We start from the raw sequence: 16,634 nt of genomic DNA on the forward strand, positions 1-16,634 counted from the left end.
ATGTTGAGCAGATTCAAAAGCTTACTGGAAGATTTTTTTTTAATCACTGAAACAAATCTTTTTCTTTTTTAAACTAAGAAGTCTAAAGGGAAAGGCAAAGGCTTGTTTTAATGTTTTCTTTAATGTCTTTACCTCCTCTGGAGATTGCAGAAGCACAAATATATTAAGTATAAAAGTTGTTGCAAGAAATCTTCCTAAGGCCTCTTCACCTCCTCCGAGCAACCTGGCAGCTCCGACCTTCATCCAAGGTCAGGAGGAAATTAGGATGGGAGAACTGGAGAGCATGAAGCCCCTTCTGGCTTTGGAGAAGAGGAAACAGAAGCCCAGAAAGGTCAAATGCCTTGTTCAAGGTCACAGCTGGCTGGAAGCACAGCCAGAACTTGAATTTAGCCACCTGTGTCCATTCTTTCCTGCACAAGTGCAGTGGCCATTGTGACTGTCTACCTTTAGACATACATATTCAGCTTCTCCTTGTCACTCTCTGGAGTCTGTTCCCCCATCTGTAAATTTGGGTATGTGGTATATTTATGGGCTTCCCCAGTGGATCAGTGGTAAAGAATCCTCCTACAATGCAGGAGCCTCAGGAGACGTGGATTCAATCCCTGGGTCAGGAAGAGCCTCTGGAGGAGGGCATGGCAACCCATTCCAGTAGATGTGTGTTCTGCTGCTGTGCCTAGAATATAGACTTTCTGTAAAGAAGGTCACAAAATAGGTACCTTTTCAAAAGAGTCCATAACAACATGATTCCAATCTTAAGTATTTTTATTTGACAACCAGTAACAACAATCAAAGGCTGCCCATGTTGCTCATCAGTAAAGAATCCGCCTGCCAATGCAGGAGACACAGGAAGTGTAGGTTCAACCCCTGGGTCAGGAAGCTCCCCTGGAGGAGGAAATGGCAACCCACTCCAGTATTCTTGCCTGGAAAATTCCATGGGCAGAGAGAGGAGTCTGACGGGCTACAGTCTACCGTGTTGCAAAGAGTTGGCCACAACTTATCACATGCGCACACACACACACACATGCACACACAAATATATACAACAGCAATCAGTCATCATTAAAAACTGAGACCCACCTATTGGACTACAGTGGATTTCCTTTGTCTGTTTGCTTTTCAGACCCTCTTCTAGATCTCCATTCATCGACTGCCTTCCTGGGCCCCACCCCAAACCAAACTGTTCAGAAAAGCAAGCCTACATTCTCACATCTAAAGGAAAAGAAAATGTAGGAGAGAAAGAAAATATGAACATTTTTTGCACTTTTTTCCTTGAGATATGTGTTGACGTGCAAAAGATTCTGTTCACACCCGTGGGCTGCAGCCATCACAATCCCATGGTGATGATCAAATTTTAGATTCTGACTCCGCAGGGCCCGGCTTCCAGTCTCAAGCTTTCCCTCGTTACGCAGTGCCCGTGCCCTCATTCAAGTCTGCCGGCTCTGTAAGAAATGAGTTTGGCACGCAGGTTGCTTGAGTTTATGTTTACTCTTTTGTTTCCAGGGCTCATTTTAAGTTAATTTTTCTGAGCTAAGGTTATGGACAAAAATAATTATGCAGCAGATCATTCATTTCACATCCAGCTGCCCTAACTCCACTCATCCCCGGAACAGGTCTGATGGTACCACTGGATATCAGCAGGCAGCTTCCTTTGTTTGTTTTCCCCCTCACCAAGCTTCCTTTTACAGCCAGAAATGCAAATGCTGGTTCATGAGTCCAAAGGCAATGAAGCAGCACAGGTGTTAAAACCCAGCCTCAGCCAGAGAATATGGGCACTGTCCTTGGACTTGGAGGTCATTTATCCAAGAGTGAAAGCTCTTTCACTCTTGGATCAACAAGAGCTTGGATGAGTGCCTGCCCTGTGCCAAGGGACATAGCAGTGAATAAAATAGGCAGTCCTGCCTGCCTGCCTGAGGCTTACATCACAGCAGTTCTTGAGATAAATATCAAAGCAGCCCCATGCTCCAGCCCCAGGCTTCTTGAGGTGGAACCAGAACTGGGAGCAGGCACTAGGAAAAGGCAAGAGATATACCATCAAATAGTTCTTCAAGAAACTTACATACAAAGCCATTCTAATCCTCTTTTACTACCAAGAACAATTGGGCAGAATTGCTCTATTACTTAAACATGCTGATCTTAATCACCATCATATTACTATGTGTGTGCTGTGCTTGGGCGCTCAGTGGTGTTCAGCTCTTTGTGACTCCATGGACAGTAGCCTGCCAGGCTCCTCTATCCATGGGGATTCTCCAGGCAAGAATACTGGAGTGGATTGCCACTGAGCACCTACTGTTTACCAGCTGTTGTGCAATGCACATCCATTATTACATTAATTGTCATGGCCCTATAAACAATGTACCTTTTTTTAAAAAAGAAATTCAGGCAAGGCTTTGCTGGGGCCCCTGCTGCAGCAGTCGGGGAGTGGGAGTCAACAGGTTCCCTTGCTGACTTGCTCCCCGAGAAGGAGGAGCAAACTTGTTCCTTATATGGGGAGAGGGTAAGGCTGTCCTTAGGTGGTCTGCCCACCCCTTAGGTGATATTGTGTGCAGGGAACATGCACAGTACCCTACTTTTGCTCTCAAAACAATGTACTTTTAACCCCCTTTTTAAGCATGAGGATCAAAATGGTTGAGTAAATGGTCCAAGACTAGAGATCTAGAAAGTAGTAGATTTGGCATCTCCAACTCATGTTTGCCTGGACTCGAAACTTGTTTTCTCAACCACAATGGTGCCCTGCCCTGGAGATCTTTCAGAATGTGTGCTGCCACTTTATTTTCCTTTTCCATTTCAAGTCTACCTTGGGTGATTATCTTCATTCCACTGAGCTCAATACACTGAGAAAAGAGATAACCCCTAAGATGGTCTTGAGCCAGGAAGCCCTTGAGATGACCTTAGAGTTTGCCCTGGGAGCCCAGATTGATTCCATTGCTCCCTGAGCCTATGGAAAAGGACTAGAGGGGCTCAGCCAAAGACACTGAGACATGTAGACAGTAGTAGAAGGGAGACATGAGGCTGACAGTTTTGTGAAGATTAATTGCAAAATCACACCAAGGCACCAGGTAGGTGACCACTTGGGACAAAAACTCTTATCTTTTCTGCCTTAGGGGAAGCCAGAATATTTGGGTGCCACTGTGGCTGCTCCTGTGGTGAAGCTGGCTGACCAGGACTATGAGCCCCCCAGGCTGTGCTATCACCCCATCTTTTGTGGGAACCTCTCTGGAGGGGACCTCCTTGCTGTATTTGAACTCCTGCAGGTAAGTGAACCAGATGTGACATCTGTACTAGCCGTCCATCTGGTCTACCTGGCCAGAGAAGCAGCCTCATGGGAGGTGCACGTCCATCACTCTGTGCCTGGTCCCTCCCTGCTGTCCTGTGTCTGGAGATGGCTCCTTCTGGGGATCTGGGAGATACCATTTAAGAACTCAGGTGACCAGCTATTCCCAGAGCCCCTGTGCTGCAAGTCAGAGTCCCAGGATGAAAGGTCCTTATGGATTTGGCCAGCAAAGCTTGAGCAGCCCTATGCTCCATACAAACCATGAGAGGATATGAAAGGGGAAGGGAGCAAATGTTTGTGGACACTCCCATGTGCTCCGTGTTGTGGTTGCTGCCTCACATCCCTCTCATCACACTGAAATCTCCCTCAGTCCTGATGAGGTAGGCATTATGATTCCCATTTTATAGATAGTAAACTGAGGATTAATGTAACTGACTGACTTATCTCATCAGGCTGCTAGTCGGTGGTTGACCTGAGAGCTGAGCTTAAGACCTTTAAAGCCTTCTGCTCCTTACACTGTATTGCAAAGTTTCCCAAAGACCCCAAGTTCTTAATCTGTCCTACTAAGACTCTGGGGAATTTATGAACATACATCTAGGAAGAACTTCTCAGAAAGCAAAGGCAGGATACTTGGGGAGGGAAGCTGAGTCTGGTTGAATCATCAAGGACCAAATGGGACAGAGAGAGGACCTGGGAAGAAATGGCCCAGTGGGCCTGCATCAGAGAGGTTTCTCTCCCTGACCATCCCATTCACTGGGGGCAGATGGCACTTGCCCTTTGCATCAGATCAGTCCCTCTCTAGGAAAGCCCGTTTTCCAGAAATTCCAGTTTTAGAAAGATCTCACCTGGTACAGAAACTAGGAAGCAAGCAATCCTAAGACACAGCAAGCAAGTAAGAGGGAGGGTGTTAGAGGCAGATCCCATGGGTATGGATCTTGTTCCCATCACTTACTAGTGTGCAACCTTGGGTAAGCCACTTAGTCTCTCTCTGTTTAACCTGCAAAACTGGAGATGATAATTAATCTCCCTAAAGTGCCTGGTGTGAAATCAACATGCAACAAATTCTACCTATTTTATTATTATTAATATTATTATACCATGGAATAGTAAAGCAGGATATCTCAGTTCAGTTGCTCAGTCATGTCCAACTCTTTGCGACCCCATGGACTGCAGCATACCAGGCCTCCCTGTCCACCACCAGCTCCCAGAGTTTACTCAAACTCATGTCCATTGAGTCAGTGATGCCATCCAATCATTTCATCCTCTGTTATCCCCTTCTCCTCTTGCCTTCAATCTTTCCCAGCATCAGGGTCTTTTTCAATGACTCAGTTCTTCACATCACAGGTGGCCAAAGTATTGGAGTTTCAGCTTCAGCATCAGTCCTTCCAATGAATATTCAGGACTGATCTCCTTTGGGATGGACTGGTTGGATCTCCTTGCAGTCCAAGGGACTCTCAAGAGTCTTCTCCAACACCACAGTTCAAAAGCATCAGTTCTTCAGTGCTCAGCTTTCTTTATGGTCCAACTCTCACATCCATACATGACCACTGGAAAAACCATAGGTTTGACTAGACAGACCTAGTCTAGTCCCATCTATTTCAGGTGAAGATACTGAGCTGGATAGAAAGGCAATGGCCTACCTGATATGGCAGGTTGGAGCCTAGAATCCAGCTACACCAATTCCCCCAAGAGCTGGAGAGACTGGAGAGTATAAGGGGAAGGGAACAGCTACTGGGTCAGACACACTTGTACTCAAATCCAAACTGCCCATGTGTGCATCTTGGGAGTTGCTTAAGACTCTTAGAGATGAGCTCTGAAGTACAGCTAATCAGACTTTGATTGTGGTCTGGTTTTTGCTCCATTTAAGGATGAACTTTTTAATGCTGGAGTGGCTGCCTTGGAGAAAGAACAATCTATCTCTCAGGGGAACTAAAGCAGGATGAGCTCTTAAAGGGGCAGAGTAGCAGAAACCCAGGCATCGGCTTCAGTTCTGTGGTGACTGTAGTCTACAAGGGGAGGAGAAGAGGACTGCTGAAATCTTTGTCTTACAAATCTCAGGTCCTAGGATTCCAGGATGCCCAATCAGGTGAAAGTTTAATAGAACCAGCTCTCAGCAGATAGATGTGTGCTGCACAGAAATGTGAACTGTTAGCACTGAAAGAGTGACTTTCAAAACCAGCTGGTCCAGTCTTTCCTCAAGTGAGGGTCCAGGTGATTTTAGGCTGTCCATGAGGGATTTTAGGTCACAATTGGGTAAAGTATTAGGTAATGTTGAATTGATATTGGTGGAGTTTTGATTTTTTCCCCAGGTTTTTTGATATAATTGACATATAACTTTGTGTAAGTTTAAGGTAGACAATATGGTAATTTGATATATGTGTGTATTGCAAACTGATTACCACAATAAGGTCAATAAAGACAGCCATCACTTCACGTAGTCAACCTTGTGTGTGTGTGTGTGAGAAAGAGAGAGCGAGAGAGAGAGAACTTTTAAGATCTACTCTTATAGCAATTTTCCAGTGTACAGCCCAGTATTGTAACCATAGTCATCACACTGTGCATTAGATCCCCAGAACTTACTCATCTTCCAACTGCAAGTTTGTGCCCTTTGACCACCCTTGCTCACGTTCCCCACCTCCCCACCCCTGTCAATCTACCAATCTACTCTCTGTTTATGTGGTTTTTTTACTTTTTAGATTCCACGTATAAGTGATGTCATATGTATTTCTCTTGGTCTTTGACTTACCTCACTTAGCATTGTGTTCTCAAGGTCTATCCATGTTGTTGCAAATGGAATTTTGCCTGTTTTGATCCTTCTAACTACTTTTAGAAGAAAGTCTCATGCCCATCTGTGTATAATCCCTCTTTCAATTTGCAACCTTCCTTTTTAAGGAAGCACAGGCTTCAGTTTCAATGCCTCTAAAAAAAACATCAATATTATCTATAGGAACATTTTTCTGAGTCTATTTGTTGGAACACCAGCTCCTCCAGACACGATGAAAAGAAACTTTAAGAAATGCTACACATGACATATTCCAAAAACATTATTTTGTTTTCATTGGTTTTCTTTTTAAAGTTACTTTCCATTGATGGCCAGTGGCTTTTGTTTTACTTAGCAACACGAAGTTTCTTTTCTGAAAATGAAATGATATCTAATGAAAATGTTTACTAGATAATAGCACAAATGATAAAAGTGGTAGCTTTTGTTGTTGTTTAGTCACTAAGTCATGTCCGACTCTTTGCAACCCCATAGACTGCAGCAGCCAGGCTTCTCTGTCCTCCACTATCTCCTGGAGTTTTCTCAGATTCATGTCCATTGAATCTAGCCATCTCATCTTCTGTCACCCCCTTCTTTTCCTGCCCTCAATCTTTCCCAGCATCAGGGTATTTTCCAATGAGTTGACTCTGCATCAAGTGGCCAAAGTATTGGAGCTTCAGCTTCAGCATCAGTCCTTCCAATGAATATTCAGGGTTGATTTCCTTTAGGATTGACTGGTTTGATCTCCTTGCAGTCCAAGGGACTCTCAAGAGTCTTCTCCAGTACCATAATTTGAAAGTGTCAATTCTTTGGAGCTCAGCCTTCTTTATGGTCCACCTCTCACATCTGTACATGACTACTGGAAAAACTGTATCTTTGACTATTCAGATATTTGTCAGCAAAGTGATGTCTCTGCTTTTTAAGTGGTAGAAGAAGGACTGATGTGAGTAAACCAGCTCTAGTATAATGCTCTCATTTTACATGCAGAAAGCTGAGGTTCAAGTCTGGCTAGATTGGATTCAATCAACTGCTCTTTTCACTGCACAAATCTTCCTGAAGGATGTCCCTTAATCTAGGGGTCCCCAATCTTCCAGAGCGTGGACTAGTACCTCCTGTCAGATCAGCAGTGGCATTATATTAGAAATAAAGTGCACAATGAAAGTAATGCACTTGAATTATCCCCAAACCACTCTCCACCATCCATGGAAAAATTGTCTTCCACAATAAAACCAGTCCCTTGTGCCAAAAATGTTGGGGACCGCTGCCCTAATCCATCAGTGAGGGCTGAACCAGCAGATCCTGACAGGCTCTCTGAAGGCTGGGCTTTCTCCCAATGCCATGGTCCCACCTCTGATCTTCCCTCCCTCCCTCCGTGATGAGCCGGGTGGACTAATGCAAGATCCTACTACTTCCTGAAAGCAGGGTAGATGGAGGCAGCCTTGTCAGAGGCAAGCAACCTAAGTGACACAATTCATTAGGGTTTCATTAGGACTTCCTCTCAGCTGATTTCTTGCCCAAAAAGTAATTTGATCATCAATACAACTGTCTCAGAGGGTGGATCTCATACAAGCTGAGCAGGCAGGAGCTGGAAAATTCCTTCATTGACACCTGTGGCTCTCAGCATCTATCTGTGAGTGGTTTACCTTCAGCCTCTCCTTCTCCATTACTGAAATGCTGCCCTGTCTCAGAAGAAGGGTTTGGTACCTGGGTTCTTCAATGCCCCAGACTGAATTCCTTATCTCCATTTTCCTCCCCTACCCAGCTAGCTGCCCCCTGTCCTCCCAGTCCTGGCCCACTCCCCCCTCCCACCCCATTCTCCCAGACTCTCTGCCTTGAGAATTCAGACTCAAATGTAGTTCTTCACTCTGGGTCTATATCCATGGCTAGGCCAATTGTTCTAGCCAGATGATTGTCCCTGGTTCCCATAGACCCTCGTTTTCATCAGGATTGTTCCACCTGCCTCTTTCCTGGTCTGCTAACCTACTCCTTTTTTCTTGTTCACTCAGTTCTCCACGTTCCCTTCAGAAGACAATTCCCTATGCTACTCTCCTCTTAAGAAATGACCAATGTCTGTCTGCTTCTCACCTCCAAGAAACTTTCCTGAGGTCTGTATTTTCGGAACATGAGTTCCTCTGCTGCTGCTGCTAAGTTGCTTCAGTCATGTCCAACTCTTTGTGATCCTATAGACCCTAGCCCGCCAGGCTCCTCTGTCCATGGGATTCTCCAGGCAAGAATACTGCAGTGGGTTGCCATGCCCTCCTCCAGGGGATCTACAGTTAAAAGAAAGCTTGAGAAATTCTTCATTGTTTTATAAATCCCTCTTGGGGCCTTGAAATGCCCATTACCATAGTAAAGACTCTGAGAAGTCAGCTATGAAGAAACTTTTGAAATTCTTTTTTGAAATTCAACATTTCCCCAATGATTTTGAGCACAAATATATATATATATTTTTTTTTTTGCATGATAACTCTTAATATTTCATGAAAAGAAAATGTAGCCCCTAGGAGAATGTCAGATGTCCATAGCTTGGCATTTAAGCTCTCCCCAAATTAATTTATCTTCAGACTGCTTTTTTAGTCTCACATGTCAGCACAGTTACTCTGCATATACTGTGGCCTCTTTACAGCAGACTATTCTGAATTCTCAGACCTCACCGCACAAACATCCTCCTCTGTTTCTAGCTGCACCGTCATCCTGTTCCGAAATGTCTCCCTACTCTGCCCATCCTGACCCCCGCACTCTACTTACTATTTAGGAAACTGATCACCACCACCGTTCAGGACCAGAGTGGCCTCCTCCAGGAAGCTTTCCCCCTCCCTCACCTCAGTCAAATGTTTTCTTCTCTTCCTACTGATGTCACTTTGCCTCTTTTTCTGTTTAATCCAGGCTTTGATAAAGTCCATTGTTTACAGGCTTGTCTCCCTTAATCTGTAGTTTTTTGAAGGCAAGATCTACTTCATGCATTCACTCGTGCACTTAAGTAAATATTATCGCGTGTCTGTTTTGTCCCAGAACGTTCCTAAGAATTCATCAGTGAATAAAACGAACTCCCTGATCCTTTTGTAGTTCATGAGCATGATGATTGGGTGTTCACGCTGCTGCGTGACATGTGCCTCCCTCACTAAACCTTGTTACGACATCGGCACATTACCTGTCTGACGTGAAAAAAAAAAAAAAACGAACTCCCTGACCTCATGGGACTTGTTTTCTAGGGAAGGGAAGAGAATGGACAACACTATGTAAATTGTAACATAGCAGCTGTGTGGTAAATGCTGAAGAGAAAGGGAAAGCGCGTGAAATATGAAGCAGATGTGGGTGTTGTGGGAGGGGGCAGAGTTAACACTTTAGGCATCCAGGGCAGGCTCCCTAAGAAAGTGGCATTTAAGTCAAGACCTGAAAGCAGATTTAAATATACTTCTGGGATAGTTTCAGGAACTAGCAGTCCTTGAACACCTGTGTCCCATTGGAAACTAAGATTATTGAAAGTTGAGCCTTAATCGTTGCAAAGGTCTGTCAATTTCCAGTTTACTCTTATTCCTAGGGAACTTACTATGAGGCAGAGAGCGTTGCCAAGTGCTTTGCATGCTGCCTCATCCATTATTCACAGCAATTCATGAATCAGATATCATTATCTTTACATATGACAGAACTGAGACTCAGTGACACTGTGTGACTATTTCAAATTCCACAGCTAATAAGTGATGAAGTGCAAGACTGGTATCCACCTAGTATACTGAGCTAGGGATAATGGAGGTGTGGATGATGGGCTGGGCTGGAGGAGACAGAGAAAGGAGCAAGGCTTCTGAGCATCAGTGATTTTTCAGATGGGCAGGAACTGAGACCAGGGTCCTACATGACTCCAAGTGTGGCACCCCCTTAAATTCTGTGCCTGGGTCCCCTGTCCTGTCCTGCCCCTGGAACTCCTTCGAGGTCCCGTTATGTTAGATATGTCCTGGGATATTACAGCAGTCTGGCTTTTGGACCAATTTATCCTGATCCTTCGCACTTTGCCTTCATAACAATTCTTTAGCATACCCTGCTGAGTAACCGTACACTATGTGGCTTTATAGGCCCACAGCCAACCCATTTCACTCTGAGAAAGCTGAAAGTAAAGTCATTCAACCTCTACCATGCTGTGGGATCCTTCAAAGTTTTAGTCGCTCAGTCATGTCTGACTCTTTGAGGCCCCATGAACTGTAGCCTGCCAGGCTCCTATGTCCATGGGATTCTCCAGGCAAAAATACTGAAGTGGGTTGCCATTCCCTTCTCCAGGGGATCTTCCTGACCCAGGAATCGAACCTGTGTCACCAGGGCAGCTTAAACTCTCAGGGGCATCTTTGAGGCGCTTCTGGAATGAGCTTCTTTAGGGCATTTCCCAGGTCGACATCTCAGCAGCCCCAAGATGAGCAGACACATGGTACTTTTTAAAGCGCATGTAGCAGCACCATCCTATGCCACCATCACAGCTGTTCTGTGGCTTTATCTTTGAAACCACAGGAGAAATTAGCTTTCTCAGAGAGGTGATGTTTTGTAGCCTAGATAGCTCACCACCAGGCAGTGTTCACCTCATCTTTTCCCAGCTTCTTTTTCTGGTCTGGCTCATTCTGCAGCTTCATTATCTTGAGTCTATTTGGCATTCACAGGGACTGCTGTCTTCTTTTTCCGGGCTTCTTTCTAATTAACTGAACCGCATCTGCTGTTGCCAGCTAGAATATGTCTGCAAAAAAGAAATGGTGATATGTTTGTACTTTGCAGGTTTTGATGAGCAATTAGACTTTTTTGAGCATACGGAGCTAATGTGTCAGTCAGCCAATAAACATTTATCAAGAATCCATTGGAGTTGGAGCATCACTTGAGGGTCTGAGAAGGAAATGCAGTAAACAAAGGCTTCCTCTTGGCCAAATTAGACAAACTCCCCCATGAGAAAAACTCCCAGCTCCAAAGCAAGGGTCCGCTGGTCCAGTATCTGAGGCCCAGAGAAGGACAAGGACTCATGCAGGGTCACACAGCAGACCCTGGTTTCTGGACTCAGTCCGCTAAAGTCTGCACTGAGCCTGCTGAGAAAACACGCTGTGTGCCAAGGACTGCAGAGTAGAATGGCTCAGTGTGCACGCTGTGTGCTCAGTCACTTCAGTCATGTCCGATGCTTTGTGACCCTATGGACTGCAGCCCGCCAGGCTCCTCTGTCCATCGGATTCTCCAGACAAGAATACTGGAGTGGGTTGCCATTTCCTACTCCAGGGGATCTTCCTGACCCAGGGATAAACCCGTGTCTCTTAGGTCTCCTGCATTGGCAGACAGGTTCTTTACCACGAACGCCACCTGGGAAGCCCCAGTGGCTGGGACCAAATCAGCGGCGGCTTCTTAAAAGATATGCGTGCTGAGCTGGGTCTTGAAGGTAATGCATGGTGGCTCACCCAGGGAGAAGGCCCTTTCCATAGGAGACTTTCTAATTCCTTTGTGTGAGAGTTCAGTAAAGCACAGATTGCCTTCCTGCAGTTTCATTCACTCCAAAGACACAGGAAATGACACCCTTCGTCCCAGAGGTCTGCCTTCAAAAGACTTCATTTTCTGTTTCATTGCTTACGATGCAGTGTCTGTGTGGTTGACTGAATCTCCTGTGGTGCATGCTAGGGGAATAGTGAAGTCTCAGAGGTTGGAATCCTATGAGTCCCTCTGCCATTCCACAGCTGGAGTTCCCATGCCATTTGGTGAGATTGTGAGGCTCCATCTACTTGTCTTTTTTCCCTCCCCTCTCTACTGTGAACTCACTGAAAGCTTATGAACCTATTAACTCCTGACACACTGTAAGTGCTCACTACATGTTGGATTACCCTCATGAATGAATGTGTTTGTCAATTAAGAAACTGTGATAAAAATGCATGGTCTTGATTTACGTTTTAAGCCGGAAACATTCCTTTTGTTAAAACAGTGGCGGTCTTTCCCATGAGGTGAGATTGTGTGGCAGCCTGCATTTTCCTTGCCTCTCCTGATTTCTAACCAGCCTTGATCTGTGTGGTAGGTCCCCATGTCTGGGCTGCAAGGGCTCCCTCCCTTCGACCCACCCGATGCCACCCAGATCTACCCTGTTCCTGCCAGCATCCGGCCAGTGCTGAGTAAATACCGCGTGGAGGTAAGGGGGCCGGGAAGGCTTGGGCTGTTCTTTGGGCCTAAGGGCACTGGTGCATTGCGATCATGGCTGTGTTGTGTGAGGGGACTGGTGGGATCCGGGGGAGACACAGCTGCTCAGAGGGAGCCCTCGAGGAGCCGCACCATCCCTTCCTGGAAGAACACACCGTGGTTCCCGGGCTGGGGCACCTGATGTTCCTACCCCTGAGCCACACCTGCTGGTTTCTCCCCGGGCCTTTGAGTGACAGTGCTACCTGTTCTCTATTCAGGTTCTCTTCTGGGGAGTCCGAGAAATGAAGAAGGTGCAGCTCCTCTCGGTGGATCGTCCCCAGGTCCTCATCGAGTGTGGGGGACGCGGCGTCAAGTCTTGTGTGATCCAGAGCTACAAGAACAACCCAAACTTCAACGTCCAGGCAGATGCTTTCGAAGTGGTGCGGGTCCCCTCCTCCTACCCCCAGGCCTCTGCATGCTCATTCCCTTCATTCCCTAAGATGTAACTCACTCCTTCATGAATTTGGGGGGATGTTTTAGAGTTTCAGGTGTCCACTACTCACAAGAAAGAACAAGAAAGTTTAATTCAGTGAAAAGCCGGAAGGTCAGAATGATCTAAGACAGACTTTTGTTGTTGTTTTGTCTTTAAAGCTTCCAGGTGTAGATCATTTAGTAAATCAAAGTATGGTTCCCAAAGTGTGGCCCCCAATTCATCACCATTACCCAGGAACTTATTATAAATGCAGATTCTTAGGTCCTGCCCCAGGACTACTGGATCAGTCTGTTAGGGGTGAGCTGGGGCCCAGACACCTCTGGTTTAACAAGCTCTGTAGGAGACTCTGATACACACTGACATTTGAGAACCACTGGCCTGGAAGATACTGTCACAAAACTTATGGTCAAATGTTTTAAAAAATATTTGTACATAGCATCTCAGCAGTTTGCATTTAAACTTATGCTTCTAAAGTGATATTTGATACCTGTGCTTTTTGTTTATTTCAGTACTGTTTTATGCTCTGATTTGGAACTTACTGTGAAGTCAAAGTTTGCTTTGTCCAACCCAGTCAGCTCCAATAGACACAGATTTTCTATCAGCAAAGTGTTAGTCACTCGGTCGTATCTGACTCTTTGCAACCCCATGGACTGTAGCCCACCAGGCTCCTCTGTCCATGGAATTCTCCAGGAAAGAATACTGGAGTAGGTAGCTATTCCCTTCTCCAGGGGATCTTCTCGACCCAGGGATCGAACCCAGGTCTCCTGCATTACAGGCAGATTCTTTACTATCTGAGTCATGACTAGAGTTAAAGAATGTGTACTGTGTTTGCGAACCTTCCACACCAGGCTGTGTTGAGCCCGGGGTGGGGGAGGTCACCAGGGTAAAGAAACGGATGGGGCACTGGCCCCTCAGTTCCATCTTTAGTGGCTCAACTCTCATCTGTTTTATATAGTGGATCCGTGTTTCTCTGAGATGAGAGTTTGTATAGATAATGACGAAATAAGAGGATTGAAGACGACTGCCATAGAGACTTGGGGAGTGTGTGATTTTTGCAATTTATTTGTGGGTTGAATTATTAGTGCCATCCCTTATATGTTGCATAATGACTCCCTGACTTGAGAAGACAGTGTTTCAGACTCCGGCCAGCTGCAGGCATGGCCCGGAGGGATAGGGCAAGGCAGGCTCAGAGGAAGGATGGGTGCCTGGTTGGCTTTGGTCTTGCTCCCAGACAGGTCAGCTCGGGTTGTACCCCACTTCATCCTCATCTCTCCCTGCAGGAACTGCCTGAGAATGAGCTTCTACACCCGCCCCTGAGCATCTGCGTGGTGGACTGGAGAGCCTTCGGGAGGAGCACCCTGGTGGGCACTTACACCATCAACTGCTTGAAACAGTTTTTGTGCAAATCCAGGGAGCCCCTCAGCCTCACCTCACAGGTGGACAGAGCCCAAGTTGAGAAAGGTAGGAAGATTCTAGATCTTGGAACTGCAGGCTACAAAGTTGTGGTACCCGCAGGTGCCCACTCGGGACCCCAGCACAAAACAAATGCCCCAAGGTCAAATGGATCTTTCTGAAGAATTTGCTCCTGTGGTCCCCTTTGCTTCTTAGCTGCCAAGTTCTGACCTGAAGCCTGACATCAGGGTCACCTCTTCTAAGAAGGGTTCTTTGTGACTGGAGCTCCCTTCTGCCCCTGCTTGTGTGAGTGCTAAGTCACTTTAGTAGTGTCCAACTCTTTGGGACCCCGTGGACTGTAGCCCGCCAGGCTCCTCTGTCCATGGGGTTTTCCAGGCAGGAAGACTGGAGTGGGCTGCCATGCCCTCCTCCCTCTTGCCCCTACTCCCTGACATTTTCTTTGCTCGATGATATTGGAACTTATTCTGTTTGGGATCCAGGTGCGGGTCGAGTTCATTGGGTGATGTGGTTCTTGCTGTATAGTCATCACTTGTCTCTGCAAGACTGCTGTCTCATTACATTCACCGGCTCCTGCATGCTTTATTCCTAGTCTCCTCCCCACTGCATGCCCCCCACTGCTGATGCTTGTGAAATCTAAATCTATTTAATTAACATATATTATATGATACTATAATATTCACTTGGTTTTCCACTTTCATCCCTCAAAGCTATGTTTTAAGATCTATCCATGTTGCTATGGTTACTTTCACTTGTTACCCTGATCTGGTGCATCTACCCTACAATGGTTTCATTATCCCCTCATATTGGACCACTGGGCTGCCTCCAGCTCCCCACTTCCGCAGTATTGTGATGAACATCCTGTGTGTGTTCACTGAGGGAGAGTCCTGTGTAGGAGTGAGATTACTGGCTCCCAGGAGATGAATACATGTAATTTTATTAAGTACTTTCGGAGTGTGCTCCAGAGAGCAGTACTGGTTTACATCAGTCTACACTAGTCTATGCCAGTCTATTCAAGTATACACCAGTCTATATCAGGTTCCCTATTATGCACATGGACTTCTGTGGCCAGAGTTCTGCCAACACTTCAGGAGTTCACAGACCTCTAGAGTTTCTAAGGTTTCCCCTGGTTAACACAGTGGGAAAGGGCAATCAACACAGAGGACCTGTCCACTACATCTTGATAAACATGACTCCTACAACCACAGTTATTTAAAATTGCTCTGAGGGATCAATAATAAGTACAATCATTTGTTGATGACCAGTTGTGCCCCAGACACATTACATCATGATCTCATTTATTGCCCAAAGACATGAATATGTTTACAGTCCTTTTATAAATATGGGAAAGTGAGGCTCAGAGTTGTTAGGAACTTGTCATATTTGAATCCTGAACTGTCTGATTGTCAGTACCGCATCCTTGAAATGATCACCCTGTATTGATTGTAGCCCAGTTGCCTGATCCAGTGTCCTTTCACTTCAGATATTTCAGATTCATCAGTTGCCACTGAGCCCTCTGAGACCCTCAGCTCTGCTCAGGAGCAACCAAAAGCTCATGTCTTTGTGGACATTGAGCTGCCTCCCACAGTGGTACCTGACTCAGCCCAGGTTCAGGCAGCCAACCTGATTGACATCCCTGACTCGTCCCCTATGCTGGAGCCAGAACACAAACCTGCATCCCAGGAGCCACCAAAAGATGGAAAAGCTAAGGTCAGAATGTCATCCGTCTTCATATTTACAAGGCACATTAGAGTTTGCTGACAAGGTTGTAGATACTAATCCTCCCACCTATTAGTTATGTGACCACAGCAAGCAACTTCACATTTCTGAGCATTAGTTTCTCCATCTGTAAAATGGAGACACTGATACCCACTTCATGGCATTGCCATAGAATCAGATAAGTCAGTGTATATGGAATTAAAGTGTTAGTCAAATGTGACATTGTATTTAATTGAACAGAAATACTTCTCTACTCATTGGCTTGGAAAGAAAATGATTTCCTTATCTAGGCTTATTCCACAAATATTTTGAACCTACAACCTACTTTGTATAACATCTCATGGGACCAAAAAGATGTGTCTTCTGGATTCTAAATAGAAATGAGACTTATTTTCAGTTGGCTGAGATTCTGTAAGGGGAAATGGATAAGTATACAAGACCATAAAGCGGGGACAGGAGTAATATTTTAAGACATAATTTTGAATGCAAAATCCTTGTGTACCTACCAATTGACTCAAAGAAGAATGCAGTTTTGAGAAAGTCCTAAGAGAGGGCCTACCCAGCAAATGGTAAAAGCTGAAATGAGAGGCAGAGTGAGATAGATGAATTGATATTTTCTCAGGCTCTTCCCATCTTATCCAGGCTCAGTGTGACTCTCTGACAACCCACAGGTTTCTCTCTGTCCCACCAGCACTGTACCTGCCGCTTGGTGTTACAAATCTCAGTTGAAGTGTTTTTACCACCATAAAACTGGGTTTCACCAGTTTGAAGATGATTTTAAAAAATATCTCTATCATGTTGAGGTTTGACAGAAAACAACAAAATTCTTTAAAGCAATTATCTTTCAATGAAAAATAAATAAA

General features: G+C 45.5%; 1 protein-coding gene and 1 non-coding gene across 4 annotated transcripts in view; both read left to right on the forward strand.

The window, feature by feature from the left end:
* Nucleotides 1-16,634, forward strand: part of FER1L6 (fer-1 like family member 6) — a 162,199-nt gene that overhangs the window by 101,565 nt on the left and 44,000 nt on the right. For all 3 annotated transcript variants that reach the window (XM_043484105.1, XM_043484107.1, XM_043484106.1), the window contains 5 exons: nt 3,102-3,251; nt 12,052-12,162; nt 12,428-12,589; nt 13,923-14,103; nt 15,536-15,762. In XM_043484105.1, the coding sequence (XP_043340040.1) occupies nt 3,102-3,251; nt 12,052-12,162; nt 12,428-12,589; nt 13,923-14,103; nt 15,536-15,762 (831 nt within the window). The remainder of the gene's footprint in view (nt 1-3,101; nt 3,252-12,051; nt 12,163-12,427; nt 12,590-13,922; nt 14,104-15,535; nt 15,763-16,634) is intronic.
* On the forward strand, nt 9,084-9,190 carry LOC122451551. Its single transcript, XR_006272449.1, has one exon. It is a non-coding gene; the product is annotated as a small nucleolar RNA U13 (small nucleolar RNA).

Source organism: Cervus canadensis, chromosome 12 (assembly GCF_019320065.1).
Source record: "Cervus canadensis isolate Bull #8, Minnesota chromosome 12, ASM1932006v1, whole genome shotgun sequence".
NCBI lineage: Eukaryota > Metazoa > Chordata > Mammalia > Artiodactyla > Cervidae > Cervus > Cervus canadensis.